This window comes from Arachis ipaensis, chromosome B07, assembly GCF_000816755.2.
Source record: "Arachis ipaensis cultivar K30076 chromosome B07, Araip1.1, whole genome shotgun sequence".
NCBI classification, from domain to species: Eukaryota; Viridiplantae; Streptophyta; class Magnoliopsida; order Fabales; family Fabaceae; genus Arachis; species Arachis ipaensis.
The window spans coordinates 10,115,722-10,131,515 of NC_029791.2; the positions used below are offsets into that span (position 1 = coordinate 10,115,722).

Consider the following 15,794-nt stretch of genomic DNA (forward strand, 5'->3'; position numbering starts at 1 on the left):
GATCTTTAAATTTTAAATTAGATCTTTAAACATATATTCACAACCAGCTTCCTTAGCTTGCCCGGGTTAAGTTCATCTAGTGGCGTAACTAGGAGGCCCCTCATCATCAATGACTTCTCCTACTGGGCGCCCTACATTGACCACAGCTTCAAAACCCAGATCTTCAACACCTACTTCTCGGGCTACCTTATCTTCAGCTAGGACGGCGGTTGCTACAAACAAGACCACATCTTCTACAACCAAGCCTGTGGTTTCTCTTACAAAGAGTATGATTTCTGCCTCCAAGACTACGGTCGCTGCAACTAAACCCACAGTTCCAGCTAGATCCTCTACACCTTTGTCAAGATCTACTGTAAGATCTTCAACACCAACTAGCAGGCCTACCGTACCTTCATCCAGGTCCATATCAAGGGCATCTACTCCAACTAGGCGACCAACCACACCATCAAGTGCACCCAGCATATCTGCTCCTTCAGCTAAGGCTTCTTCAATCTCCAAGCCAGCTCCGGTGGTGTCACGGCAACCAGCATCTTCACGTGGCACTTCACCAACTGTAAGATCAAGACCATGGAATCCATCTGAGATGCCTGGCTTTTCACTTGATGCTCCACCCAATTTGAGGACATCACTACCAGAAAGGCCACTGTCAGCAACTAGGGGGAGGCCTGGAGCACCCAGTTCTCGGTCTTCATCTGTTGAGCCAGCTCCTAGCGGCAGACCAAGGCGGCAATCATGTTCTCCTTCTAGAGGACGGTCCTCTGGCGGTTCTCATCCTACAGGAAGCTCTATGCCTGCTGTCAGTCGTGGGTACTCAAAAGCAAATGACAATGTCAATCCTATTGTAATTGGCACCAAGATGGTTGAGAGGGTAATAAATATGCGGAAATTAGCGCCACCAAGTCTGGATGACAAGAATGTTAGGAAATTATTTGTGGACAATACATATATTAATTATAATCACAAATTATGTTATTTCAAATTAAATGACTTATATAATGGTGATCTCATTTATTATTATAAATATTAAATTGAATAAGTTATTATTACTTTTGATTTGGAATTAAATAAGAATAAAACCGGATATTATCTTTTGTTCCTTAGATAATTATTTTTTTTGGATTTTAGATATATTATCTTTTGGGCTTTAGATACTATTTTGTTTGGGTTTAAGGGTTTAATGGGTGTCATATTCAAATATAAATAGACCTTCAGGGTTTCGGTCCCCAATATACCAAAGCCGCCTTTGTTGCTCTTTCCCCATCAAAAGAGTTGCAGTTCAGCCTCCTAGAAATACAGAAGGCTTTGGTTGAGGAAGATCGAAAGAACCACAAGATCCAAACTCTTCCAATCGTATGATTCAATGTTTATGATTCAGGTACGCTTCCGCATTATGATATATATATTTTTGGTGATTCAATATGGATATTCTGGGGTCATTAAAATTAATTTATTCCAACAAGTGGTATCAGAGCCATCCATAATTTAATCATCAAAATATTTAGTTTATTATTCCTTTTGAATTAATATATATGTGTATATACGTACATCGTATACATTTGGAATTGTTGCACAGTAAAACTATATACATATATATACGATTCGATTTATTGTCACTGTACACCTGTGTATTTTTGTTATGTGCGTGCATCATATTTCATGTATGTATGCCATCGTGGTTCCTTATATGTATGCATACACACGTCCTGTTATGCTTAGAAAATTCGTAAAAACCATCGTATTACTTTGGCTATACACATAGTTGTACTGTTTGCACTTATGATGGAAATATAGTGTTTCAGTTATTTCTTTTTTTTGAGATGATGCTCATACAATTATTTTTAATAAATAAATAAATAAATAAATAATGATGACTTTTTTTTTAAAACATTGATAGAATATTATTGAATTATCTCAGATTTAATTACGTTTGCCATTAATTTGGTATAAAGTTAATTAAATAATTTCTTTTAGGATATAAGGATTATTATGTATATGTCACTTATGTAAATATTGATCTACCCAAAGGAAGATTTATATTTGGCCAAGTTATATATATATATTAATAATATTTGAATAATAAAAAATATTATTTAATTGTTACATAAGGACACTAGTAATAATTTGGATTATTATACCCACCTATTTTATAAAGATTTGGTTTTGAAATAAATTGATTGAACATTATGCTGCCAAAGTAGTCTATTTTGTGAAAATTAATTTATTCAAAACATTAGGAATATGATGATATGTAATTCATGCGAATATTTGTCAGCCCAAAGGAAGGTCTATATTTGGCCGAATTACATACACATATTAATGGTAAATAAATATTTGGGTAACTAAGAATAAAGTAATACTTATTATTTATGTGTCGGCCCAAAGGAAGTTTATTGTTTGGCCAAATAATAAGCATTGCACACTTTTGTTTATTTCTTATTAATTATGCGATCAATAATCGGCCCAAAGGAAGGTTATTGTTTGGCCAATTAATAGAAAATATATGCGGTAATAAATAGGTTGCGAAGTTTAAGTCTCCATGTGCGCATTAAGTCGGTTCAAAGAAAGGCTTAATGTGTGACAGGAATTTTGACAATATTTGATTACTGCAATGAGAGTATCACTTACAGTTAATTTTTCTATCCAAAGATTGAAAATTAATGTTGTGCTGGATATCTCAATATGGATTTTTTTACCCATTAATTAACTAATATTTACTGCATGTTCTTTTTGTTCTAATCCAGAAACTATGGCTTTAGCTACCAATGTTTATGCGCAAATTAGCAGTATTCCTATGCTGAATGGTTCAAACTTTAAAGTTTGGAAGGATACCGTGGAGATTGTCCTCGATTGTATGGATCTAGATATAGCTCTTCGAGAGGAGAAACTCACTTCCACTCCAGAAAACCTCAATGAGGTTAAAATAGAGAAGTGGGAGAGATCCAATCGAATGAGCATTATGATCATGAAACGCTCAATTCTTGAGGCGTTTCGGGGCTCAATTACTGAGGATAAAGATGCCAAACAGTTCCTGAAAGATGTTGAAAAATTCTTTACTAAGAATGAAAAGGCGGAGGCAAGTAGCCTTTTGAGCAAATTTGTCTCCATGAGGTATAAAGGTAAAGGGAACATAAGGGAGTACATTATGGAAATGTCTCATCTTGCTTCAAAATTGAAAGCACTAAAGTTAGAGTTGTCTGAAGATTTACTTGTGCACTTCATTTTGATTTCCCTTCTTGCACACTTTGGGCAATTCAAAGTGAGTTATAACACTCTGAAGGACACTTGGTCCTTAAATGAGCTTATATCTCACTGTGTGCAAGAAGAAGAGAGGCTGCAGCAAGATAAGACTGAAAGTGCTCACATGGCTTCATCTTCTCAGTATAAAAAAAAAGCGTGATACTACTGCGGATGTGCCTTCTCAGCAGAAAAAGGCTAAGAAACAAGATCAAGTTTCAACTTGTTTCTTCTGTAAGAAGGTGTGACACATGAAGAAGGATTGTACCAAATATGCCAATTGGCATGTAAAGAAGGGTATAATTCTTACTTTCGTTTGTTCTGAGGCTAGTTTAAGTTATGCACCTGTTGATACTTGGTGGGTAGATTCTGCTGCTACTACTCATGTAAGTGTCACTATGCAAGGTTGCCTGTGGAGCCGACCGCCAAGTGATGCTGAAAGATACATCTACGTGACAAATGGCAATATAGTTGCAGTCGAAACTATAGGAACTTTTAGATTATGTTCCACGAGTGGATTTTACTTGGATTTATTAGAGACATTTCATGTACCGTCATTTAGACGAAATTTGGTTTCTGTTTCTCGTTTGGACAAATCAGGTTATTTTTGTTCATTCGGAGACAATAAAGTCAGTCTTTTTTACAATTCGAATAATATTTGCTCTTGTCATTTGGTGGATAATCTATATAGGCTTAACTTAAATTCCTATAATAATGAAATACTGCAAACGGGTACAAAACAAAAACTGAATGAGAATTCGGCATCATTATGGCACAAATGCCTAGGCCACATCTCTAAACAGAGAATTCAGAGGCTCGTGTCGAATGGAATTCTCGGACCCCTAAATTTGGCGGACTTTGAAGTCTGCATTGAGTGCATAAAGGAGAAAAGGACAAACGAAAGAAAAATAGGTGCCGAGAGAGCTAAAGATGTCTTAGAACTAATACATACCGATATATGTGGCCCATTCCCTACTGTCTCTTGGAATGGACAACGGTACTTTATTACGTTCATAGATGATTACTCTCGTTACGGGTATCTATATTTAATTCATGAAAAGTCCAAAGCCTTGGATGTTTTCAAGTCTTTCAAAGCTGAAGTTGAACTTCAACTTGGAAAGAAAATTAAAGCTGTCAAATCTGATCGTGGTGGTGAATACTACGGAAGATATGACGGTTCAGGTGAGCAACGTCCTGGGCCTTTTGCTCTTTTCCTAGAGGAGTGTGGTATTGTTCCGCAATACACTATGCCAGGCAAACCTAACATGAATGGTGTTGCAGAGCGAAGGAACCGAACTCTTAAGGACATGGTGAGAAGTATGATTAGTCATTCTTCCTTACCTGAATCACTCTGGAGAGAAGCCTTAAAGACCGCAGTGTACATCCTTAATAGGGTGCCAAGCAAAGCAGTTAACAAAACCCCATATGAAATTTGGACTGGGAAAAGGCCTAGTATAAAGCATTTGCATATTTGGGGATGTCCAGCTGAGGCGCGACCTTATAGGCCGTATGAAAGAAAATTGGACTCAAGGACAATTAGTTGCTACTTTGTTGGTTACGCTGAGCGTTCACGGGGGTACAAGTTTTACAATCCTGCATCAAGGTCTATTTTTGAGACGGAAAATGCGAGATTTCTTGAGGATGTTGAGTTTGGGGGAAGGAAATATTAGGAATGTTGCTTTTGATGAGGATTCTATAACTGACAATGATCAGGACCTTGTGCCTATTATTGTTCAAGATACAGTTATAGTACAAAAGTACAATGAGAATCCTGTTGTAAATCCAGCTACAGTACAAGAGAACAATGAGAATATTGTTGTTGCTCAAGATACTGCTACAGTACAGAAAAATAATGAGAATCCTCCTCAAACCCAACCCATACAGCAAGCTTAACAACCTCAAGAAGTGTCATTAAGGAGATCCAATAGAAAAAGAAGAAAATCCATCTATGGTCTCAAACAAGTTTCCCGTCAATGGTATCACAAGTTTAATTAAGTCATTACCTCATGGTTTTGAGGTAAATATTATAGATGAGTGTGTATACCGCAAGTTCAGTGGGAGTAAATACATCCTTTTGGTCTTACATGTTGATGACATTCTACTTGCCAATAGTGATATAGGCTTGTTGCATGAAACTAAGAAATTTCTATCGAACAAATTCGAAATGAAAGATCTTGGTGATGCCTCTTTGGTATTAGGAATCAAGATACTAAGAGATTGCTCTCAAGGTATTCTTGGATTATCACAAAAGAACTATATCAAAAAGATTTTAAATAGATATGTCATAGAAAGTTGTAGACCAATGGACACACCCGTAGCTAAAGGAGACAAGATTAGTCTCAAGCAATACCCCAAAATGATTTTGAGAAGATAGCAATACATGATAAACCTTATGCATCAGCACTAGGGAATTTAATGTATGCCCAAGTCTGCACACATCCCGATATATCATTTATAGTGGGAGTGTTGGATAAATACTTGAGCAATCCAGGCATGGATCATTGGATAGCTGTTAAACGCGTAATGCGTTATTTAAAGCGAACAAAGGATTACATGCTTATTTATCGGAGATCAGAAAATTTGGAGATCATTAGGAACTCTGATTCCGATTTCGATTTCATGGCATATGGTTGCGAAACTTTGTCACTGAGCTTCATATAGTAGATGACATTGAAAGGTCATTAAGGATATTTTGTGACAATAAGTCAGCAGTACTATACTCCAATAACAGTAAGAGCTTGACAAAATCGAAGCATACAGATATCAAGTTCTTAGTTGTTAAGGAGAAAGTTTAAGAAAAAAAAACAGATTTCCATAGGACATATAGGAATAGAGTATATGCTAGCAGACTCATTAACCAAGGAATTGATCCCTAAAGTCTTTCAAGAGCACACTGCTCGGATGAGTGTCAATATTTGTGATGCTTTGGTTTAGTGGGAGTTTATTTTATGATATATGTCCTATGACAGATAATTGAGTTATTTTTCTGCAGAATTAAGTTGATGGTTTATTTCATGTTATGTGAAATGTTCATTTTGCAATATTTGTATTGTGTTTGATCTCAATAAAGTTGGACCAGTTGGAAATAGACATGCATGAGATCACTTGGCATGTAATTTCCATATTACTCATCCAAATTTGATCTATGTCGTTAAGTATATTAGGATGGTGATTGGCGTGGTTTAGTCACGGCATTTAATGTGATAAAAGCTGCGGTAGTTCCATATCTAATGTATGAGACGGACCAGATTGTTAAAGTAATGAGAGAAATAGCATTCAGATACGCGCATAAAGTTTATAAAGATGTGATTATGTCAAGAAATAATATATGTATAGCCCAAGTGCGAGATTGTTAGAAAATTATTTGATTTCCTAACTTATTTGTGGGCAATACATATATTAATTATAATAACAAATTATGCTATTTCAAAATAAATGACTTATATAATGGTGATCTCATTTATTGTTATAAATGCTAAATTGAATAAGTCATTATTACTTTTGATTTGGAATTAAATGAGAATAAAACCGGATATTATCTTTTGTTCCTTAGATAATTATCTTTTGTTCCTTAGATAATTATCTTTTTTGGATTTTAGATATATTATCTTTTGGGCTTTAGATACTATTTTATTTGGGTTTAAGGGTTTAATGGGTGTCATATTCAAATATAAATAGACCTTCAGGGTTTTGGTCCTCAATATACCAAAGCCGCATTTGTTGCTCTTTCCCCATCAAAAGAGTTGCAGTTCAGCCTCCTAGGAATACAGAAGGCTTTGGTTGAGGAAGATCGAAAGAACCACAAGATCCAAACTCTTCCAATCGTATGATTCATGTTTATGAATTCAGGTACGCTTCCGCATTATGATATATATATTTTTGGTGATTCAATATGGATGATGTTGGTCATTAAAATTAATTTATTCCAACAAAAAACATTACGGTGATATTGATTGTGCTTGTGCCTAGGAATTTCGAATCTTCCATTTGTGTAGAGAGCTGCAATAGAAAAATATTTGTTGAAATTTAGTACTAAAAATTTAACGCTATAGCATGTGTTGAAATATTTTAATTAAGGTTCATTATGCAAGTATTTGGTTCAAGGGAGACGACAAATGTAGGATTTTTTCAGAAATAAAATAAAAAAAAAATTCATATTTTTCTAAACACCATTTTTAAACTAATTTTTTAAATATAATCTTTTTTGTTTAGAGCAAGTACGACTGCACTTTCGGCAAACTCTATAAAAATTATAGAGTTTGCCTTATCTGCAGCGAACTCCATTTAAGTTTTTGAAATTCGCGTTTTTAATCCATTATCATCGTCTCCAAATAGTATATAGATCTACAAACAGTATATAGGAGTACACAAAAATATACATATAACAAGTATGGTTTCTTCAAGAATTTTTTTAATTATAAATTAAAAAAATAAGCCATATTTAACAATGGCAACCATTATCATCGTCTCCAGAAATATATAGGTACACTGGAATAAGCCATATTTAACAAGAATTTTTTTTAATTATAAATCGTATTTTATTTTTAAAAAAATTAAAAAATATAAATAAATTTTTTCAAAATAAAATACGACTTATAATTAAAAAAATCCTTGTTAAATATGACTTAATCACTATAAGAAAGTTTTAAAATAGCGACCGATTTTAGCGACCAACAAAATCGCTCACTATTAGCAACTGATTTTACGACCAACCAAAATTTTTTAGGATTTAAAAAAAATTTGGTTGCTAAATCAGTCGCTAAATTTCAATTAGCGACCGATTTAGTGACCACCCACTCTTGGTTGCTAAATTGGTCGCTAAAATAAAAATTTATGACCGATTTAGCTACCGATGACAAAGCCAATCTAGTCGGTCGCTAAAATCAGTCACTATTTTTTTAACTTGGCAACCGAATTAGCGACCAAAACAAAAAACAAGCTTTTAGGGTATGTTGGTGACTAAATCAGTCGCTATTTTTAAGTTAGCGACCGATTTTGCGACCAATATAAAAATAAGTTTAATGGTGGTTGATCGCTAAATCGGTCGCTAAGAAGTTAGTCGCTAAATCGGTTGTTAAGTGTTAAGATAGCGATCGATTTAGCAATCAACTATAAAATGCTGGTTTTAAAACATTTGGTCGCTAAATTGGTTGTTATTTAATAATTTAGTGATCGAATTAGCAACCGATTTAAAAATATGTTTATAAAATAATTTGTGGCTAATTCGGTCGTTAAAGTAGCGGTCGCTAAATCGGTTGCTAACAGTTAATATAGCGATCGATTTTAGCGACCAACTATAAAATCTTAGCATTAGAACAGTTGGTCACTAAATCGGTATCTATTAACAACCGAATTTGTGACCAACTAAAAAATGAAAATTACAAATTAATTAATTGTTGTTGTGATAAACATAAAGGATATGGATGCCCATTAATATCATGTGGGTGACTCGGTTTTCATGTTACTAAGAAAGAATTTACATTAATGAAGGTTGAAAATATGAACCCCATACATGTATAAATAGGGGGTATGATACGAGACAATACACACATCAATATTAACAACAAATATTCTCTCTCTTTTCTTATACAATAAAGCACTTATTTACTTTTTCTCTTCATACAATACTAATATAATATTAATATATTATCTTTACAGTAGTATAATAGTATTGGTAAATATTGATAGTAGTATTTTTCTATTTATATTTTATTTTATTACCTCTTCCTTATTTATTTTACAACACGTTATCAGCACAAGACTCTGATCAAATTTTTAGGAAGACTAAGGTAACAAATTTTCATTATGTCGAAACTCTCTCATCTTGAATTCAATGCTCTTGATATATCTGGAAACAATTATTTATCATGGATACTAGATGCTGAAATCCATCTTGATTCAATGGATCTTGGAGTAAAAAATATAAATAAATTTTTTCAAAATAAAATACGACTTATAATTAAAAAAATCCTTGTTAAATATGACTTAATCACTATAAGAAAGTTTTAAAATAGCGACCGATTTTAGCGACCAACAAAATCGCTCACTATTAGCAACTGATTTTACGACCAACCAAAATTTTTTAGGATTTAAAAAAAATTTGGTTGCTAAATCAGTCGCTAAATTTCAATTAGCGACCGATTTAGTGACCACCCACTCTTGGTTGCTAAATTGGTCGCTAAAATAAAAATTTATGACCGATTTAGCTACCGATGACAAAGCCAATCTAGTCGGTCGCTAAAATCAGTCACTATTTTTTTAACTTGGCAACCGAATTAGCGACCAAAACAAAAAACAAGCTTTTAGGGTATGTTGGTGACTAAATCAGTCGCTATTTTTAAGTTAGCGACCGATTTTGCGACCAATATAAAAATAAGTTTAATGGTGGTTGATCGCTAAATCGGTCGCTAAGAAGTTAGTCGCTAAATCGGTTGTTAAGTGTTAAGATAGCGATCGATTTAGCAATCAACTATAAAATGCTGGTTTTAAAACATTTGGTCGCTAAATTGGTTGTTATTTAATAATTTAGTGATCGAATTAGCAACCGATTTAAAAATATGTTTATAAAATAATTTGTGGCTAATTCGGTCGTTAAAGTAGCGGTCGCTAAATCGGTTGCTAACAGTTAATATAGCGATCGATTTTAGCGACCAACTATAAAATCTTAGCATTAGAACAGTTGGTCACTAAATCGGTATCTATTAACAACCGAATTTGTGACCAACTAAAAAATGAAAATTACAAATTAATTAATTGTTGTTGTGATAAACATAAAGGATATGGATGCCCATTAATATCATGTGGGTGACTCGGTTTTCATGTTACTAAGAAAGAATTTACATTAATGAAGGTTGAAAATATGAACCCCATACATGTATAAATAGGGGGTATGATACGAGACAATACACACATCAATATTAACAACAAATATTCTCTCTCTTTTCTTATACAATAAAGCACTTATTTACTTTTTCTCTTCATACAATACTAATATAATATTAATATATTATCTTTACAGTAGTATAATAGTATTGGTAAATATTGATAGTAGTATTTTTCTATTTATATTTTATTTTATTACCTCTTCCTTATTTATTTTACAACACGTTATCAGCACAAGACTCTGATCAAATTTTTAGGAAGACTAAGGTAACAAATTTTCATTATGTCGAAACTCTCTCATCTTGAATTCAATGCTCTTGATATATCTGGAAACAATTATTTATCATGGATACTAGATGCTGAAATCCATCTTGATTCAATGGATCTTGGAGATACCATTAAGGCTGAAAATAATGCATCCCAGAAGGATAAAGCCAAAGCCATGATTTTTCTTCGTCGTCTTGACGAAAGATTGAAAAATGAATATCTCACATTAAAAAATTCTACAGATCTTTGGAAAGACCTTGAAAAAAGGTATAATCATCAAAAAACGGTGATACTTCCTCAAGCCCGATATGAGTGGACGCACTTGCGTCTGCAGGATTTTAAATCCATAAATGAATATAATTCTGCAATGTTTCAAATCACCTCACGAATGAAATTATGTGGGAAAAAGATAACTGATCATGATATGTTGGAGAAAACTTTCTCAACCTTCCATGCCTCGAATGTGCTCCTGCAGCAATATCGAGAAAAAGGATTTAAAAAATATTGAGTTAATTTCTTGCCTTCTTGTTGCTGAACGCAACAATGAGTTGCTTTTAAAGAATCATGAAGCGCGCCCAGCTGGCGCCGCCCCATTTCCTGAAGTAAATGCGGCAAATTACCCTAGAAGAGGTAAATGGCAAGGTTTTAATAACAAGAAAATTTATGGAAGGAAAAATAATTATATTCAAAAGAGAGGATCTCACCAGAAGTGGGATAAAGAAAGAAGCTCTGGGCAAAATAAATCAACAGAGGATAAGTGTTTTCGTGGTGGTGGAAAGGGTCATTGGTCACGTACCTGTCGTACCCCAAGGCACCTAGTTGATCTTTACCAAGCATCTTTGAAAAAGAATGACAAAGGAAAGGAAACGAATTTTATTTCAAATGATGCTGAGAATTCCACCACTCATTATGATGTATCTGATTTCTTTGAGGATCCTGAAAGAAATATTGGTCATTTGATCAATGATGGAATAGTTTAATATGAGGGATTGATAAGTATTTATGTAAATAAATAATGTAAAGAACTTATTGTTAAGTTTTATTTCCTATGTATTTAAGTTTCAAATATGATGTATATAAATAATGAAATATTAATGTTTATGAATTTTGAAATCAATAAATATGTCATGTTTTTAAAATAAAATTTTAGTATATGACATTATTTTTATGTGCACTATTTCTTAGAAAAATAATTCCGATCAAGTATTCAATTTAACTGTGCATTTTATTATTATTTGTCTTTGAAGAGAATGGCAAGGATATGTAATGAAGATGTATGCCTTGCGGATAGTGCAAGTTCGCACACTATTCTCAAAAGTGATATATATTTTACCCATCTTCTGCCAAAAGAAGAATGTGTTAATACTATTATTGACTCAGGCAATGTGATTGAAGGTTCTGGAAGAGTTATAATTTTGTTTCCCGGAGGAACAAAATTCATAATAAATAATGCACTATTGTCTACCAAATCTCGAAGAAACTTGTTGAGTTTTAAAGATATTTGCCGAAATGAATATCATATTGAGACTATGAATGAGGGAAGTCATGAGTACTTATGTATCACAACTCATGATTCAAATAAAAAGGTTATATTAGAAAAGTTGCCCTCACTTTCATCTGGGTTATATTATACCAAGATTAGTGCAATTGAATCGCATGCCACTGTAAACCAGAAGTTTACTAGCCTAACTGAATTCATAACTTGGTACGACTGAGTGGATCATCTGGGAACAACCATGATGAGGAGAATTATTGAAAACTCCCATGGACATTCACTAAAGAATCAGAAGATTCTTAAAACTAGTGAATTTTATTGTGCTTCATGTTCTCAAGGGAAGTTAACTTTAAGGCCATCACCAGTAAAGATTGGATTTGAGTCCCCTGAATTCCTAGAAAGGATTAAAGATGATATATGTGGACCTATTCATCCACCATGTGGATTTAGATATTTTATGGTCCTAATAGACGCATCTTCGAGATGGTCACATGTGTGCTTATTATCTTCTCGCAACCTGGCGTTTGCGAGATTATTGGCTCAAATTATTCGATTAAAAGTACAATTTTCAGAAAATCCAATCAAAGCAATTCGTCTTGATAATGCTGGTGAATTTACTTCTCAAACTTTTGATGTTTATTGTATGGCTAATGGAATAAGTGTTGAACATCTAGTAGCTTATATTCACACACAAAATGGGTTAGCAGAATCGCTTATTAAACGCCTCCAATTAATTGCTAGACCCTTGTTTATGAGAACAAATCTCCCAACTTCGGTTTGGGGGCATGCTATTTTACATGCCGCAGCACTTATTCGTTTGAGGCCAACAAGTTACCATCAGTTCTCTCCCATGCAATTAGCTTTTGGCTAGCAGCCAAATGTTTCCCATTTAAGAATATTCGGGTGTGCGATATATGTTCCTATTGCACCACCTAATCGCACCAAAATGGGATCCCAATTGGATATGATTCTCCCTCTATAGTGAGGTATCTTGAGATACAAACTGGAGATGTATTTAAAGCCCGGTTTGCGGATTGTCATTTTGATAAATCGAAATTTCCAACATTAGGGGGAGAGAATAAGTTTCCTGAAAAGGAACTTAATTGGAATGAATCATTCTTGATGCATTTAGATCCTCGATCAGGGCAATGTGAATTAGAAGATCAAAAGATTATACATTTGCAAAGAATAGCAAATGAATTGCCTGATGCATTTTCTGATACAAAGAGGATAACCAAGTCGTATATACCAGCGGAAAATGTCCCAATTCGAATTGATGTCCCAGTTGGACAAATTGCCACCGAAGCAAATACACGCCAGAAGCGTGGCAGACCTGTCGGTTCCAAAGATAAAAATCCTCGAAAGAGAAAAGAGGTAAATACTATTCCTGTTGAGAAAGACATAGTAGAGACACCTGCAGTTGTCCAAAATTCCGATATAGTTTTAACGCCAGAAGACGTTCAGGTACCTGAAAATTGTGAAAATGACGAGATCTCGATAAATTATGTCTTTACAGGAAAGAAATGGGACCTAAATAAGACAATTGTCAATGAAATATTTGCATATAATGTGGCATTAAATATCATACATGAAAGTAAGGATCTTGAGCCAAGATCAATCGAAGAGTGTCGATAAAGAAATGATTGGCCAAAATGGAAAGAAGTCATGAAGGCTGAGTTAGACTCACTTGCAAAACGTGAAGTCTTTGGACCTGTAATCCGTACACCAAAAGATGTAAAACCTGTTGGATACCGATGGGTATTTGTGAGAAAACGAAATGAGAAAAATGAAGTTTTACGCTACAAAGCTCGACTTGTAGCACAAGGTTTTTCATAGAGGCCCGGTATAGATTATGAAGAAACGTATTCCCCTGTAGTGGACGAAATGAGAAAACGAAATGAGAAAAATGAAGTTTTACGCTACAAAGCTCGACTTGTAGCACAAGGTTTTTCATAGAGGCCCGGTATAGATTATGAAGAAACGTATTCCCCTGTAGTGGATGCGATAACATTACGTTATTTGGTCAGTTTATCCACATATCATAAACTACATATGCATTTAATGGATGTGGTAACAGCCTATTTATACGGCTCATTAGATCGGGATATTTATTGAAAGTCCCTGAAGGACTAAAGATATCTAAACCATCCAATGAATATTCGCAAGGGTTATACTCAGTTAAATTGCAAAGATCTTTATATGGTCTGAAACAATCTGGACGAATGTGGTATAATCGTCTTACTGAGTATCTGGCCAAAAACGGATTCAAGAATGATGATATCTGCCCGTGTGTTTTCATAAAGAAATTTGCATCTAGATTCATTATAATTGCTGTGTACGTTGATGACTTAAATATCATTGGGACTCCTGAAGAGATTCCAACAATTATAAAAACTCTAAAAGAAGAGTTTGAGATGAAAGATCTTGGAAAGACTAAATTTTGTCTCGACCTGCAGATCGAGCATACAAAAAATGGGATCTTTATTCATCAAACGACATACACAGAAAAGATTTTGAAAATATTTTATATGGATAAGTCACATCCCTTGAGTACCCCCATGATAGTAAGATCTTTGGATGTGGAAAAGAATCAATTCCGTCCTAAAGAAGAAAATGAAGATATCCTTGGTCCTGAAGTACCATATCTTAGTGACAGTGGAGCGCTAATGTATCTTGCTAATAATACAAGACCCGATATATCATTTGTTGTGAATTTACTAACAAGATATAATTCCTCTCCAACCAGAAGAGATTGGAGTGGAATCAAACAAATCTTTCGATATCTTCATGGAATGGTTGATATGAGATTGTTCTATCCCTATGGATCCAAGTCACAACTAGTTGGCTATGCAGATGCTGGATACTTGTTTGATCCTCACAAAGGGAGATCTCAAACAGGATACCTGTTCACATATGGTGGTACAGCTATATCATGGAGGTCCACGAAACAAACGATAGCAGCAACCTCCTCTAATCATGCTGAAATACTAGCGATACATGAAGCAAGTCGCGAGTGTTTTTGGCTCAGGAGTTTGATCCAATATATCCTGTCATCATGTGGACTGATTGATCATAAGATAACTCCAACTGTCCTGTTTGAAGATAATACAACATGCATTGCTCAACTTAAAGGCGGATACATCAAAGGTGATAGAACAAAACATATTTCTCCCAAATTCTTCTTCACTCATGATCTTCAAAATCAAGGGACAATTGATGTCCAACAGATCCGTTCAAGTGACAATCTGGCAGATTTATTCACAAAGTCACTTCCAAAATCCTCCTTTGAAAGATTGGTACATGAGATTGGGATGCACCGATTTCGAAACATTAAATGATGTTGACAAGAGGGGGAGACTGTACTCTTTTTTCCTTGGTCAGGTTTTTTTCCCATTGAGTTTTTCTTGACAAGGTTTTTAATGAGACAGTCCCCGTCACAAAGGATATTGTACTCTTTTTCCTTCACTAAGGTTTTTTTCCCACTGGATTTTTTTAGTAAAGTTTTAACGAGACAATAATCCTAAATGGTCATCCAAGGAAGAGTGTTGTGATAAACACAAAGGATATGGATGCCCATTAATATCATGTGGGTGACTCAGTTCTCATGTTACCAAAAAAGAATTTACATTAATAAAGGTTGAAAATATGAACCCTATACATATATAAATAGGAGGTATGGTACGAGACAATACACACAACAATATTAACAACAAATATTCTCTCTCTTTTACAAATATTCTCTCTCTTTTCTTATACAATAAAGCACTTATTTACTTTTTCTCTTCATACAATACTAATATAATATTAATATATTATCTTTATAGTAGTATAATAGTATTGATAAATATTGATAGTAGTATTTTTCTATTTATACTTTATTTTATTACCTCTTTCTTATTTATTTTACAACATTTAA

General features: G+C 34.1%; 1 protein-coding gene across 1 annotated transcript; it reads left to right on the top strand.

The window, feature by feature from the left end:
- On the top strand, window positions 27-1,394 carry LOC107606638 (putative protein TPRXL). Its single transcript, XM_021107681.1, has 2 exons — window positions 27-957; window positions 1,376-1,394. The coding sequence occupies exons 1-2, from the start codon at window positions 110-112 to the stop codon at window positions 1,392-1,394; spliced, it is 867 nt and encodes a 288-aa protein (XP_020963340.1). The 5' UTR covers window positions 27-109.